Source organism: Heloderma suspectum, chromosome 3, assembly GCF_057233095.1.
Source record: "Heloderma suspectum isolate Gila_16-S chromosome 3, 16-S_ref, whole genome shotgun sequence".
Lineage (NCBI taxonomy): Eukaryota > Metazoa > Chordata > Lepidosauria > Squamata > Helodermatidae > Heloderma > Heloderma suspectum.
This window is the reverse complement of record NC_139460.1, coordinates 325,134,897-325,150,717: the sequence shown is the minus strand read 5'-3', so window position 1 is coordinate 325,150,717 and position 15,821 is coordinate 325,134,897. Positions and strand designations below refer to the sequence as shown.

General features: G+C 45.5%; 1 protein-coding gene across 2 annotated transcripts in view; it reads left to right on the top strand.

Moving 5' to 3' along the window:
- FYTTD1 (forty-two-three domain containing 1) overlaps window positions 1-7,540 on the top strand; it is a 29,330-nt gene extending 21,790 nt beyond the window's left edge. For both annotated transcript variants that reach the window (XM_084847761.1, XM_084847762.1), the window contains exons 6-9: window positions 1,469-1,530; window positions 3,722-3,796; window positions 4,440-4,566; window positions 5,707-7,540. In XM_084847761.1, the coding sequence (XP_084703887.1) occupies window positions 1,469-1,530; window positions 3,722-3,796; window positions 4,440-4,566; window positions 5,707-5,802 (360 nt within the window). In that variant the 3' untranslated portion in view covers window positions 5,803-7,540. The remainder of the gene's footprint in view (window positions 1-1,468; window positions 1,531-3,721; window positions 3,797-4,439; window positions 4,567-5,706) is intronic.
- The last annotated feature ends 8,281 nt before the right edge of the window (window positions 7,541-15,821 follow it).

The following is a 15,821-nucleotide window of genomic DNA, read 5'->3' as shown; positions in this document are numbered from 1 at the left end:
AGAGCATCCTACCAGTTAAATTTTAAGAAAGAACTGCTGCTTAAAAACATAGCTCAAATTCCATAGTTCTAAAACAGAAATTATAGGACCGCTAAGCTATTGTTTTAAATTTTGTATGTAGTATTACATTGAAATTTGTATATACGATTTTCCTAAAATCTGTTTTGTTTTGTTTTGTTTTGTTTTGTTTTGTTTTGTTATTGGAGGGGGAAGCAACCCTCCAGTAACCCTACAACAGCCCATGGGTTATTGGACCGTTGTTTCCCCCTCCAATAACACCACCCGGGTTCGGATAACATGACAAGCCACATCCAGGTGGTGATTATGGAAATCATGCCTGGCACGCGCTGCGATTGAAATAAGCCACAGTGGCTCATTTTGATCATGCGAACCAGGTCTGTGTGTTGTTCCTAACCAGTCTTCAGAAATGTAGTCTTGGGTCTGTGTTGTGTGCTTAAGATACGGAACAAGGCAGTGGGAAAGTATTGGTTATCCTCATCCTAAACCTGCAAGTTCTCTGTGTATCAATTTGATATACAGGATTTGCATAGCTTGGTTCATGGTTTAACAAAACTTTGAGCCAAAAAGAAGTAAGAGCTGGAGCACAGCTTGTTTCTACAGTGGGCAAAAGACCAAAGGGTTTCTGAAGTGTCAGGTAAGATGCCACAGCTCTGGCAACCTCTGTCAATCTAAGCATGCCAACTTTAACCAAAGCCAGAGAGTTGTAAAGTGAGGCAGGGAGCTGCGTGCCGTATGGGTTGGACCCAGAGAACGATGATGCTTGAATCTGACCCTGGAAGGGAGTCTCAAAGCAACTGTTGTGAGGAAAAGTATTTTCTGCAGTCCGCTGTTAGGCAGCCAGTCCTGCAGCACAGGTGACTGGAAAGTGTGGGAGGCAGGGCTGTGGGCAGAATGCAAGTCCCACTGGTTAGCAGAAGCAGTCGAGGGTGGGGGTGTGGAATGTAGAGGACATTTGAAGAAGCAGCACTTTAAAATGAGGTTGCGGGGAGAGGAATATCTTCCACCAATCAGCTGGCCATTGGGATCCCTTGGCCCCTCTAACCGAGGCTCTGTGTGTGTCCCCTGCCCCAGATTTATTCTGATATATTTATACCCTGCTTTTAATTATTTAATTTAAAGTGGCTAACAATCAGAGTAAAGCCCCATTTGAGAACATTGATATACCCCATCATATCGTAGTGCCAATCAGCTTCATAAATTTCTGTTTGCCAGGCAGGGAGCTTTATGGATCCTTGTGGAAACCTTGACCCCCAACCCTATTGGAAGGAATGGGCTAAGTTCCAGTAGCCTAGACAAAAAGGCCACAGTGGTCTATTGAATAGTGCTAATCCCTTCCTCCAACAACCGTCTAATCCCTGAACACTTTCAGTAACTTTTTTTGCACAGGCTTCAACTTGCTTGTTTTCAATAGGTGTACAGCTGAATTCCTTTTCTGTTTTTCCCCCAGGTGCAGGCGCAAGTACATCCTGAAGATGACCTCAATGGCCAGGGCGCAAAAAGATCTCGTCCGTAGGTGTTCTGATATAATGGGCAGAGCAACTGTGAAGGCATTAGTCCTACCTGTTAAAATGGCGGCTTTACTTTACCGTTGTCCTTTCTGTCCAGATGTTGATGTTGATATAGCCAGAGTGCTGATGGGTGTCTTACTCTGGCAAGTGAAAACATCTGTCATTTTTGGACAGTAGCCCTGGGATTTTACTGTGCCAGAAACAGCAGGCTGTGGCAGCTGCAGCAGAAACACAAGAGGTTCAGAAAGGTCATGTGGAGGGATGGGCGGATTCCCTACCTGCTGTTCCGGGGGGGAATCTGCCCGCTGGGGGAGGCGATCCATCCCTCACCCCGGAATCCTCTTCGGCCATCTCTGCTCCACGGTGATTCTGCAGAGCCGGCCACCGGCTCCATATTGTTGGCAATACGGCCGCCACTGACGTGCCGTATTGCTGGCTGAGGGATCTCTGGACGCAAATGGCGTAGTGGACGCCATTTGCAGCCGTAAAGCCCCTAGTTTAACCTAATTGCTGCCATTTTCGGATGCATTTCTATTTGAATCCGGCCTCATTGGGGTCCATGGTGGAATTCTCTGACATCCCTAGTCATGTGGTGCTGGCTGGGAGATTCTGGGAATTGTAGTCCAGCACATCTGGAGTGTACCAGGTTAGAGAAGGCTGCTCTAGTGTTAACCAAGGGTGTTTCTTGTGATCCCCTATTCGTAGCCTGTCGTAATGTCGTGTCACCAGTGCTGAAAGTGAGTACATTGTGAGCCATCGCACAGTTTGGGGGCCTGGGTAGTGGGAGAAAACTTTATATAAGACTGCAGCCATACGCATGCTTACTTGGAAACAAGTCCCAGGGAATTTGATGGGACTTGCTTCTCAAACATGCATTGGATCAGACTGTAAGTCACTGATTCCCAAATTTTGAATCGGGGCCTTCAAGAAGTCCACAGGGAGAGTCTTGTAGGTAGGTTCCGGGCACTGGCAATATATTAGAAGTCAGTGTATTTGTGCGGACGGGAATTAGGGTTGAGAAGTCAGGATGGAAAGGATAGGACTCAGTGCCCTGACTCCCTTCTGCCCTTCCTTTCTCCTAATCTAGTCCTCAGTTTAACTGGCAGAAATATTTTGCTCAATAACTAGCACATCTGTTGTCTTTACTATTGTTAATAATGATGATATTGATGTGGTGCCAACAATATACATGGAGCTTTACAGAGTACAAGAAGACAGGTCCCTGCCCCAAGGAGCTTACAATCTGTAATTTATCACTGGGTAGGCAATAGCGAGTGAAGTGGAAGCAGGAATAAACACGTAGAGAATATACATTATTTCTAGGTTTGAACATCTCTGAGCACGTGGTGATCTCAGCCGCCGCCACCCAGTCTCTGTCCCCCAAACAGTATTTTTTTTAAAAAAGAAATGCTCTCCAGTTTGCTTGCTGATAAAATAGGGCATCGTCTGGATGACATAAATAGGGCTTGTAAAATAGGGCATGCTCTTTTCTTGATAAGTGGGGAATGGTAGTTGCTTCTAGAAAAGTGGAATCTCCTGCTTCTCCTTAAGCACTCTAGACAGGAGTGTGTGTGTGTGTGTGTGTGTGTTTTAGGAGGGACAGAAGCCCTCTCATATGGAAACAGAGTACGTAGAATTGCAACCAGCTTGAAAGAAACTTGATGGGGAGCTGTACGTCGCTCCGGTTCACTGGGGTTGCTTTTAGAAACTGGCCCACGCAGTGTTCTAGCATCGGCAGCCTGTTTGGTGGGTACAGTATGCTGGTCCTCTGGAAAAGCCCTGCCGTCTAGGCTAGCCACTGTCAAATGTTGTCCTGATGACCCCCCTCAAGCCAAGACAAAATGGCTTAGCCCGTTCCTTTAGGCAGGCTGCCGAGCTGGGGAGAGGGCTGCTTGTATGCAAGCCCAGGGTGGATGGGTCAGTACAGCTGGGGGAAAGCTAGTAGCTGGTAAAAACAAGTTTTGCCATTCTGGGCCTGATTCCCTGCACTGTAATAGTGGGGATTGGAAGCAAGCTGCCTCTACAGCAACGCCTCCTGGCCCTTTGGGGACACCCTTTACCCAGTGCTGTGGTGTTTCTTTATGACTTGTCATTAAAGTATCAGCCAGTGAAAAATGTTTGCTGTATAATGCCAGAGGCACTTATTACTGTACGTTTAGTCTGGATAAATGGGTCTTGTGCTTCCTGACCAGATGGCGAACATCCACTACAAATGGAGGGATTTTGACCGTCTCCATTGACAATCCTGGCGCGATCCCGTCCCCCATGTGAGTAAAACAGCTTCTTTTTGTATTAGAACCTCCTGCAAAGCCCCATTGGTGAGGATAGTTGTGGGAACTGGAGGCAGGGAGTGGGGGGAGAAGCTGGCTGGCTGGCTGGCAGGCAGGCAGGCAAGGAATTGTGCTCATCATCTAGGCCAGGGCTGGGGAACCTCTCTCGGGCCAAGAGCCAAATTGAATTTTGAGGAAGCTCTTGGGGGCCACATTCCAGTGGTGGGCAGGGCCGAAGGCAAAAGGGTGCAGCCAAAAATACAAAACATACCAGCATATTGTAGCTTGAAGGTCTTACTGCCAGTAAATAAGCCGTAAGAGTGGCACTTCAACCTTTTAGAATGGAGGAGAAAACTGCACAAGGGTCGGGAAGCCACCAGATGATTGGCAATTAGGGGGAAGGGGGTGGGACTGGGGAAGGGGTGTGGCCTTCTGGGGAAGCCTGGTGGCTGGATTTGGATTCCCTACCCCTGATCTAGGCCCAGCAGTGGCATCACAACTGTGGCCTTATGCTCTGTGTTCAGCACCCTCTCTCTCCATGATTGGTTTGGCAGGAGATGGTTTGTCTCCTCTGCCTTACATTTTGGCGAAATAAAAATTTCCTCTGTTCGATGTGCTGTGGTGATGTCTTTTTCTACAGCTCTTTGAAGCCGAGGCTGACTAGTACTCCAATACCTCCTTTTCTCATGAAGAGGGATCAGTCCGAAGAGAAGAAGATTCCAAAAGGCGTTCCTCTGCAGTTTGACATTAACAGTGTTGGAAAGCAGGTTGGTTCTTCTGCAGCCAAATATGGTGGGTGTGCAGTGTTAACAAGAACAACGCGCTCCACCCGCAAGAAGCTTGGGCTGTTTTATTGTACTTTGGATCTTTCTGTGCAGTCACAGAGCAGTTGACTTTCTTTCTTAAATGGTTCTCAACTGCTTGCACTTTCCAGTTGGAACAACACAGTGTTGGCGTCTGCCTGACCTCCAGGGGCAGGGAATTCCAAAGAAAGGGGGCCACCACACTGAAGGCTCTTCTTCTGGTGGACTCCATTCGGGCCATAGGTCTATGTGGAACCACCAGGAGCATGCCATCTGATGACCTTAGTGTCCAGGCAGGTTGATGAGGAGAAGGCGCACTCTCAGGTATCCTGGTCTCACGTTCTTTAGGGCATTGTACACTAGTACCAAAACCTTAAACCTGGCCCAGTAGTGAATGGGCAGCCAGTGCAGTTCCCTCAGCAAAGGAGTTGCATGCTGAAAAGGGGCCGCTCTCAGCAACAGCTGAGCTGCTGTGTTCTGCACTAGCTCCAGCTTGTGGAGCAGTGACGTGCATCTCTTCTCCTTGATCTCATTACTTCTACTTTTGAACAACTCCAGTCCTAGTCATTCACCCACCAGGTCCTGCGGGAGGGAAGGAGATTAACTCAGGCTTACACTAAGGTCAGGTGATGGGTTAAGCAATGCTCACCTGGAAGACCTGGTTATTGAGGGGAAGAATAAACCAAGTGCCTTCAGGTACCAGAAGGAGTTTATTACAGGCCCTGCTTGGTTGTTCCAGGTAGCGACCCAAAACATGGGAACTTGGTGGCTCCTCTTCTCCTGCTTGCCAAGTTCCTCCTTAGTTCCTTAGTTCCAAGTTCCTGCCAGTACCTGGACACCTTCAGCATCGTCCCATAATTTGATCACCTAGCCATAATGTTTTGGACTCAACATACCTAGTCTTAAAGATTTGAACTTAAAGGCCATCACATCTTCCCCAAAGCCCCATCGCAATCATATGAACTCTCCAGGAGAAGCCGAATTAATGTTTGAGGAGAAAATCTCTGAAATGTTACCCAGATTCCATAACTTTATTCTTTGTCCGTCTTCAGCCTGTTTTAATGGGTGGCTGTTGTGGTAACTCACATCCTTCTTTGTTTACAGACAAACATGACCCTCAATGAGCGCTTTGGGATCCTGAAGGAACAAAGGACAGCCCTTTCTCAGAACAAAGGCAGCCGTTTTGTAACTGTGGGCTAGAGGCTGTTCAGGGGATACCTGTGCAAGAGGGTCCCATCTTTCTAAGGAACTGAATGAACTGTGGCCCGAAAAGTATGGGATCTGTTGGACTTTGTGTCAAGATGATGATGAAGCTGAATATCTTTTTTTTTTTTTTACTGCTTTTACTTTAAATAGTTAAAAGAAACACAACCCTCACATGATACTGGTCCATAAAAAAGAGAACATTTAGTGTGCTTGGGAAATGGAGTCAGGTTGCCTGGATGAGAAAGGAGTCTCTATAGAGCCCCAGCAAGAAGGAGGGAAAGGCAGATATACTTTTGGTTTCTTGGCAGCCAGTGGATTTTAGTGGTTAATCTGGTGGTCAGTATTTGATCCACCCACCACTGGAAAGCTGGAAACCGTCTCATTTCGTTCTGCCCCACTGCCAAAGTTCACACTGTTTTTTGGCGTAAACCTTCTGGTGAAGAGCACTTCCGTGCTCCAAGCCGCCTTTCTGCGGCTTCAGCTGGATGGTCTTTGATCCTTTGAAGCTCTGCAGTTCACCTGATGCCAGAGGCCAAATAGTTTGGAAATTTGAGGCAGTAAAATAATGCAACGTTTGTGGGAGAGGAATAGGCGTGTTGGCTATTGTCACACTTCTAAGCAACAGTAATCAAGAATGAGGCCTCACTGGGGCAGTTGCAAGAACCTGGTCCATATGCGCGAGAAATGAACATGTTGGTCTCTGTGGGGTAAGATGTTAAACCAATGCAAGTTAGGCATTTTGCTTTTTTCTTGCCCTTAAAGATGCTGGTTTGCTTCAAATATTCATTAGCTGAAACTATGCTTTGACCATTTAATGTTACCAGATAAGTTGTTTTGGTTGTTGCTCTGTTGTGTTGTAGAAATGTGCACTTTGTGACTCCTATACTTAGTGGTAGTTTCAACAGGTGAGCATCAAGGGACCTTCCTGTTGTACCAAGGGATCAGAAGTGGTGCAGTCGGCATATCAGCACACACCCAAACTTTCCGTGTGTTGGATTTTCTAATTCAAAACTTGCGTCATAATCTTCAGGATGGGTACAGTCCTCTGTCCAGCATGCAAACTTAATTGAGGTTAGCCATGTTCAGAACTGTAGCATGAGCACTGTAATTGCCTGTGATGACACTGCTTGCTTCCTGGACTAAAACTGTCCATAGTGGTCCACTGAGGTGCATTCATTGAGATAAAAGGATATGACTTGGTTTACTTGGTCTCAGAAACCCGGTCTGTGTAACACAATCTTAGTTTTTCTTTGAAATTCCCACACTGTTAATTTATTGTGGAGTTCAAAACAAAGATCTCTTTGGCAGTAGAAGGGCCTTCCTCATAGCAGTTTTAACATAGTCATGCATCCATGACAATTAGTGTTCAACTTCTTCTGTTTTTAATTCTTTGAAATATCTTCATACCTTTCCATTGGGGAAAAAAGTTTGGAATATAAACATTTTTTTTACCTTGTTAGTAGGAATTCTGTTCAAGGAGTCGTTAGAATTGAAGTAGGCTATATGCTGATGATCATCCTGTGTTTGTTTTCCACCAGGATGCAATTAAAAAAAATCCTTTTGCATCAACATGGATGCAAAACATTGATGCAATGCATCTCAAGAGAGCTAGTTTGTATTTAAGGAGAATATGCTTTAAACTGTACCTTTTGGTATTTTTTTTGAGAAGTTAATACATTTGGATCTATTCTAAAGCTGTTGGACTTTTTAAAAATAAAAAATGTTACAAGTTTGTGGTTGTGTGTACTTGGAATTGAATTGTGCAGTGCTTTGTATTCCACAAGGTACAATTTAGTAGTTATGAATAATTTCTCTTGACATTTGATATACTATTTAACTTTCTGCATGACATGGCTTACCTTAAGTGGGGTTGTGTGTATTTTATGCCAAAGAATTGCAGATCGTGCAGTTGGAATTGTTACCACCATTTTATTTTGTTTTTGTACATCTGTCATGCTTTGGCGCAGAGCTGGGGTTACAGAAGGAAATGGAAATGCAATTCACAGTGGGTAGAGTGTGTGTGCGTGTGGCGGGGTGGAAGCTTGCACAGTAATTCTTTATTCTCCTTTTAAACTCCCCCTAACCCCAAGTTCTCTGGGCAAGTGTTGTTGTTGTTGTTCAGTTGTGTCCAACTCTTCGTGACCCCATGGACCATAGCATGCCAGGCCTTCCTGTCCTGCGCTCTCTCCCGGAGTGTGCTCTAGTCCATATTCATTGCATCGGTGATGCTATCTAGCCATCTCATCCTCTGCCGTCCCCTTCTCCTTTTGCCTTCAGTCTTTCCCAGCATCAGGGTCTTTTCCAGAGAGTTTTCTCTTCGCATTAGGTGGCCGAAATATTTCAGCTTCAGTATCTGTCCTTCCAATGAGCACTCAGGGTTGATTTCCTTTAGGATGGACTGATTTGACCTCCTTGCAGTCCAGGGGACTCGTAAGAGTCTTCTCCAGCACCACAGTTCGAAAACATCGATTCTTCGGCGCTCAGCCTTCCTTATAGTCCAGCTCTCACAGCCATACATTGCTACTGGGAAAACCATAGCTTTGATGATAGGGACCTTTGTCTGCAAGGTGATGTCTCTGCTTCTTACTATGCTGTCTAGGTTTGCCATAGCTTTCCTCCCAAGGAGCAAGCATCTTTTAATTTCATGGCTACAGTCACCGTCAGCGGTGATCTTGGAGCCCAAGAAAATACAATCTGTCACTGCTTCCATTTCTTCCCCTTCTATATGCCAGGAAGTGATGGGGCCAGATGCCATGATCTTAGTTTTTTTAATGTTGAGTTTCAAACCAGCTTTTGCACTCTCCACTTTCATCCTCAACAAGAGGCTCTTGAGATCCTCTTCGCTTTCTGCCATTAGGGTGGTATCGTCTGCGTATCTGAGGTTGTTGATAATTCTCCCAGCAATCTTACTTCCGACCTGTGATTCATCCAACCCGGCGTTTCTGATGATGTACTCTGCATATAAGTTAAATAAGCAGGGCGACAATATACATCCTTGTCGTACTCCTTTTCCAATTTTGAACCAATTGGTTGTTCCATGTTCGATTCTTCCTGTTGCTTTTTGGCCCTCCAGTCTTGTGGCCACTGTTGAGTGTTCCAAATTTGTTGGCATATTGAGTGCAGCACTTTAACAGCATCATTTTTTAGGATTTTAAATAGCTCAGCTGGAATACTGTCATCTCCACCAGCTTTGTTGTTAGGAATGCTTCCTAAGGCCCACTTTACTTCACTCTCGAGGATGTCCGGCTCAAGTTCAGTGACCGCACTATCATGGCTATCAGGGACATTAAGATCTTTCCTGTACAGTTCTTCTGTGTATTCTTTCCACCTCTTCTTAATCTCATCTGCATATGTTAGGTCGCTGCCTTCTTTGTCCTTTATCATGCCCGTCTTTGCACAAAACGTTCCCTTGAGATCGCCGATTTTCTTAAAAAGATCTCTAGTCGTTCCCATTCTATTGTTTTCCTCGCTTTCTTTGCATTGTTCATTTAAGAAGGCCTTCTTGTCTCTCCTTGCTATTCTCTGGAACTCTGCATTCAGTTGGATGTATCTTCCCCTTTCTCCCTTGCTTTTCGCTTCCCTTCTTTCCTCAGCTACTTGTAAAGCCTCATCAGACAGCCACTTGGCTTTCTTGCATTTCTTGTTCTTTGGGATGGATTGAGTTGCTGCCTCCTGAACAATGTTACGGAGCTCCATCCGTAGTTCCTCAGGCACTCTGTCTATCAGGTCTAATCCCTTAAATCTATTCCTCACCTCCACTGTATATTAATAAGGGATATGATTGAGATCATACCTGAATGGTTTAGTAGTTTTCCCTACATTCTTCAATTTAAGTTGAAATTTTGCAAGAAGCAGCTCATGATCTGAGCCACAGTCAGCTCCAGGTCTTGTTTTTACTGACTGTATAGAGCTTCTCCATCTTTGACTGCAAAGGACATAATCAATCTGATTTTGATATTGACCATCTGGTGATGTCCATGTGTAGAGTCGCCTCTTGTGCTGTTGGAAAAGAGTGTTTGCTATGATCAGCGTGTTCTCTTGGCAAAACTCTAGTAGCCTTTGTCCTGCTTCATTTTGTACACCAAGGCCATGCTTGCCTGTTATCCCAGTTATTTATTGACTTCCTACTTTAGCATTCCAATCCCCTATGATGAAGGGGACATCTTTTGTTGGTGTTAGTTCTAGAAGGTGTTGTAGGTCTTCATAGAACCGATCAACCTCAGCTTCTTCGGCCTCAGTGGTTGGGGCATAGACTTGAATTACTGTGGTGTTGAATGGTTTGCCTTGGATTAGTACTGAGATCATTCTATCATTTTTGAGATTGTACCCCAGTACTGCTTTTCCCACCCTTTTGTTGACTATGAGTGCTACTCCATTTCTTCTAAGGGATTCCTGCCCACAGTAGTAGATATGATGGTCACCTGAATTAAATTCGCCCATGCTTGTCCATTTTAGTTCGCTGATTCCCAAGATGTCGATGTTCAATCTTGCCATCTCATGTTTGGTCACCTCCAGCTTACCTTGATTCATTGATCTTACATTCCAGGTTCCTGAACAATATTGTTCTTTACAGCGTCGTACTTTCTTTTCACCACCAGACACATCCACAGCTGAGTGTCCTTTCGGCTTTGGCCCAGCTGCTTCACTCTTTCTGGCGCTACTTGGAAATTCCGTCTGCTCTTCCCCAGTAGTATATTGGACACCTTGCGACCTGAGGGGCTCATCTTCCAGCGTCATCTCTTTTAGCCTTGTGATACGTTCCATGGGGTTTTCTTGGCCAGAATACTGGAGTGGGTTGCCATTTCCTTCTCCAGTGGACCACATTTTGTCAGAACTCTCCGCCATGACCTGTCCGTCTTGGGTGGTCCTGCATGGCATAGCTTATGGCTTCATTGAGTTACGCAAGCCCCTTTGCGACAACAAGGCAGTGATCCATGAAGGGGCTGGGCAAGTGTACAGTACGTTAAAAAGAGAAAATGCAAAATATGAAACAATGAATAAAAACAGCACATAATAAAACCAAGACAAAACCAACAGCAAAGAGTAAACACACTGCAGCGCTTAAACCACAGTAAAACCCAGCCTCAAAGTAAAGGAGTGCTAAGATCTAAAAGGACTAAAATGTCTGAGAGAATAAAAAGGTCCTTTCCTGCCTCCAAAAAGACGGTATTATAGGCAACAGGTGAGCCCCTTTGAGGAAGATATTCCATCATACATGGGGTGCCACCACTGCACAGGCCGTCTTGATATCCCATCTTCTGGCAGGTCCTTTTGCAGCTGGCCATCCATATATAAACCTTAACCTATTTACAGCACCCTTAAGGACTACAAATGTTTTAAATCATCAAAGTTGGGGATGCTTAGCGTGCCATATCCAGTTTCCGTGGCGAACCTGCAGGCATAAAGGAAACCTACCACCTGGTCTTACATAGCAATCATATTTTCTTTTTTGTAATCCCACAAAAAATGGATGAAATAACATATGACATGCTAGTTAATCAAAGTAGTAATCGTACTTGATGTGAGACCAAGTGGCAAGGCCGTTGGGAGTCTCTGATGCATTCTTGGTTGTTTGAAGTCCAAATATCTCATCGGATGGCTCCAGTGAACTTGCCTATGAACCTAGGGCCTAAAAAATTGGCCTAGGAAAGCAGGTGGTTCCCTTATAGACAAAAGGACATAGGTATAGTTATTCCTTAATCACACTTGCCCAGTTTATTTGAAAACGGTTCAGAACCACATTGGGTGAACTATATTGGAAAATGCAATAGTTATCAAAGGACTGATGATATTTGAGTTGGTTAATCAGCAGATCACAAGCATACTTACTTTGTTTTTAGATGATGAATACTTGTGTCCTCAGATGGTGCTACTTATAAAACGCATTCCCTTATCTTTAAGAGAAATGGGAGACTGCCTCTTAAGGTGGTGTTGGTCATAAGTACTTGGATGAAAAAAAAACCCTGCTGGACTATTAGTGATCAATTTAAACATTGCACCTCTGGAAAACACAGTTAAAACAGACAGTTCCAACTTTCCTTAGTTAACAGTATCTGTCTTGCCTGAGCCCTGATCACTCATAATCCATTTCCCATTGAATGTGGCTCAAAGTCACTGATGGGAAGTGACCTTCTCTTGTTGCTAAGGGGCTGTGAGCCTAGACTTCCCACCGGCTATCTGAGATTAGCTAGAGAGCTATTTCAACAGGCATTTATTTACTTTCTTACAATATTTACATACCGCTCCTCATCAGAAGATTTCTGAGCAATGAACAACATAAGAATAAAACAAAGGTTAAAAGAATTTAAAAAGTTAAAACATTTTTAAAAAGACAAACCCCAACGAAATGGAATTCAACAACCCACGGCTGGTCATGGAAGGAAGGCCTCTTGAAAGAACGTCTTCAGGAGGCGCCGGAAAGAACACAATGTTGGCACCTGCCTGACCTCTAAAGGCAGGGAATTCCACAGGAAGGGGGCCACCACACTGAAGGCTCTTCTCCTGGTGGACTCCAACCAGGCCATAGGTCCATGTTGGTGGGGAAGGAGGCGCTCTCTCCAGTATTCTGGTCCCAACTTGCTTAGGGCTTTGTACACTAGTACTAATATCTTAAACCTGGCCCGGTAGTGAATAGGCAGCCAGTGCAGCTCCCTCAGCAAAGGAGTTACATGCTGAAAGGGGGCAGCTCCCAACAACAGCCAAGCTGCTGTATTCTGCGCTAGCTCCAGCTTCCCGTATGGATTTAGTGGCTGTACCGATCTAAATGAGGGGTAGGAAGGATGTAGCAGGCACAAGGTTGGATTAACAGGTGCAATTTAGGGTCCCATTCTTTGCCTAGTCTGTGGCTAGGACTGCTCTCCTTAGAAGGCCTGTGCATGCCAACAAATCGCGGCTGTCCAGTAAAGGCTGGCTGCTTCAATGTCAGTGGGGCAGTGAATCTGCTCCAGGTTTCAGTCAGAACTCTAAAGTTTAGAGTTCTGACTGAAACCCAGAGCGCATTGCAGCCACCACTCTCCACTGCAGCTGTTGCTTCCTCACACAGCAAGGACTATTTTCCGCTCCTAGAAAACTTGGAAAGCAGATAAGAATAGAATGGCTGTGCTTTCTGAAAGATGGCTGCTCTTGGATATGCAGTTGGCAGGAAAGGGGAAAGCTGCACCCACTCTGGTTCCAGCATTTGACAGGAGAGTAAGGCCATTTCTTTTACAGCATGTGCGTTGGGGGTGGGGGACTCTTAGTAAGATAGCTAGCCAAAAACATGAGTGAGAGACATCCACGGAGCTCACTTAGTATCAACCAACAATATTTTTTTAAATGCATCACCGTAATAGTGGAAGCACATTTCCACATTTCGATACATCAAAGTTTTGTCAGGATTTTCCATATTCCACAGCAAGGGTGCTGCTCAAAGATTCAAGCCCCAGGCCCATCGGACACAAATCTGTGTAAAATCTGCACATGCTAATTTGTGTCTGTACATGCAAATTTAGAAATAATTGGATTTCTTCAAATTTCACAGGAGGTAAAGCCAGCCAATCAGTTTCTCATTCAATTAAATAAAATAAATTCTTCAATTAATTCAATATGACTTCACCCTGAGTCATATCCCAAACCAATGGAAAAAAGTTTTTTAAAGCTTAACTGACATGTGGGAAGGGGAAGATTGAACCCTTCCCAGCTGCAGTCCCCCTTGAAAATTGCCCCCTGCCTGGCAATTTAGCTGAGGAAAAAAACTTACATTGGCTCCAATGGGCATGCAGGGCTCTGTGCAATAGATCCAGGGCCCTGAAAAAAGGTGTGGAGCACTATTGGCCCGGGCCCTGCTCCACAGGAGATCCAAGCATGACAAGACAGCATAATATACTGCATATATGGTGCCAGCCAAACTGGCATGTTGGCAGGTGAGTCTCAGAACTGAGTATGCTACACACCGGCAGAGTAAGGAAACAGATAGACAGTATGGGCAGTATCTTATGCTGCCCGTGCACTTGTGGGAAGCTAGCAGTTCCTGAAAAACCGGAAACACTTGTTGGCCAGGTTGGTAGAGCTCACAAAAGGGAGCTCCTTTGACGTGTCCTGTTCCGGAGATGAGCATTCTCACTCATGTCTGGGGTTGTTTCAATAGCGCTAGCACAGCAGAACTAGAAGAGGTGGAGTGGCAGTACAGGATACTGCCCTGTGCTAATAATTTCAGAGGGGCTATAGCTCAGCAGTAGAGCCCCCGCTTTGCGTGCAGACGGTCCCAGGTTCGATCCCCAACAGCGTTTCCAGGTCGTGCTCAAAAGATTCCTGCCTGGAACTCTGGAGGGCCACTTCTGCCAGTCAGTGTCAACCGTACTAGGCTAGATGGACCAAGGGTCTGAGTTGGTATAAAGCCGCTTCCTATGCTCTTCTGAGGACGTTGGTTCTATCTAAGGCTGTAACACAGTCCTCATGTGTAGCAGCTCTTTTTGTGATCAGTTTGCCCACACAAACAGAAGGGGTTCTGCGTTACTGCCATATTCTGTGCACGTATGTGATGTGTTACGATCAGATAAACCTGTTCCTGGCTTGGTCACATTGACGCATGACCAAGAGACAGGAGAGGCAATGTTCCCCAAGCATAGACATGCATTCACTCTTGTGTTCCTCCCTCCCTTATTGACACCCGCAGTAGAAAAAAGGAGGGGGGGTTCTGTTCCCTTGCCTGTTATCATGCCTTTTTCTAGGGTGCAGTATTCTCTGCTTTCCCAGCCTGAATGGAAAAGAAAGTATTCAAGATGGCACTTTCAGTCTAGCTATATAGAGTAGCTTTTTAACTCTAAATAGAATCTAGGATTTTTGATGTTCAGCCACCAAGGTTTTGCAGTATGTAAATGTAATTTACATTCCACTGAAACCAGACTGGTAATCAGTTACAAATCTGTAAATGGAGGACAGCTCTCTTACGCTAGACCTAAATTATTATTTGTTGCTTATACTGCGTTCCAGAGTATGACATGAGTATGGTAATTTCCTTAATTATCACAATGTGTGTTTTATTTATTAGCTTTATATCCCACCTTTTCTCCAAGGAGCTCAAGGCAGTATAGATGGTTCTTCCCCCACTCCCCCACCCCCATTTTCTCCTAATGGCAACCTTGTGAAGTGGGTTAGGCTGAGACAGCATGTCTGGCCCACGGTCACTGAGGCAGCTAAACAGCTGAGTGGGGATTTGAACTCAGCTCTCCCTGCTCCTAGTCCGATACTGCACCACATCACACCTGCTCTAGTGAAAGGATGCACAACCCATGGGCCACAGGCACCCCCTAGCCCTCTTGTGAGGAACCCCGGCTGCTGCAGGTAATTGGCAGCTCACCCCAGGCTTTTTGCAATTTCAAAAAATAGGATGCTCTAGAAACAGGACTTCTATGGCAGGAATGATAGAGCACTGTGAGAGCGGCTCCCATAGTGGCTTTTTAAAAAGTAAGAAAACTGGGGAAATTGTGTGTGTGTGTGTGTGTGAGAGAGAGAGAGAGAGAGAGAGAGAGAGACAGACAGACAGACAGATAGACAGACTATATGGGGAGAAATGTCTGTGTGTCTGTGTGTGCGCACTTGTGCAGCCCCGGGCCTGCATCCAACACAGGATGTGGCCTTTGGGGTGGAAAGGTTGTGCACCCCTGCCTAGTGTCGTGTTTTAGGCTGAGGAGGCAATGAGACTCTGAACATTTGCCAATGAGACCCTGCTGGCTGGGCATGATGGGAGTTGCAGTCCAATGCATCTGAAAGGCACCAGGTTGGGGAAGGGTGACCTAATGTTTTCCTTGAGACTTGTTCCCTGGGAAGCGTGCGCAGGAGAGCAGCCCCATGCAACGCACATGCTTCCTCTGTGCTGACCGCGCTTAGGATCACAGCCTTAGCTGTCCGATGACAAAGGACACAACTGTGTTATTTGTCGCAATGGTTTTCTATGGTTATTTATTCAAGTGACTCTGGCTATCAGGTTTTTTTCTCCCTACCAATAAAGTTGGTTGCTCCCAGCATTACCCCTT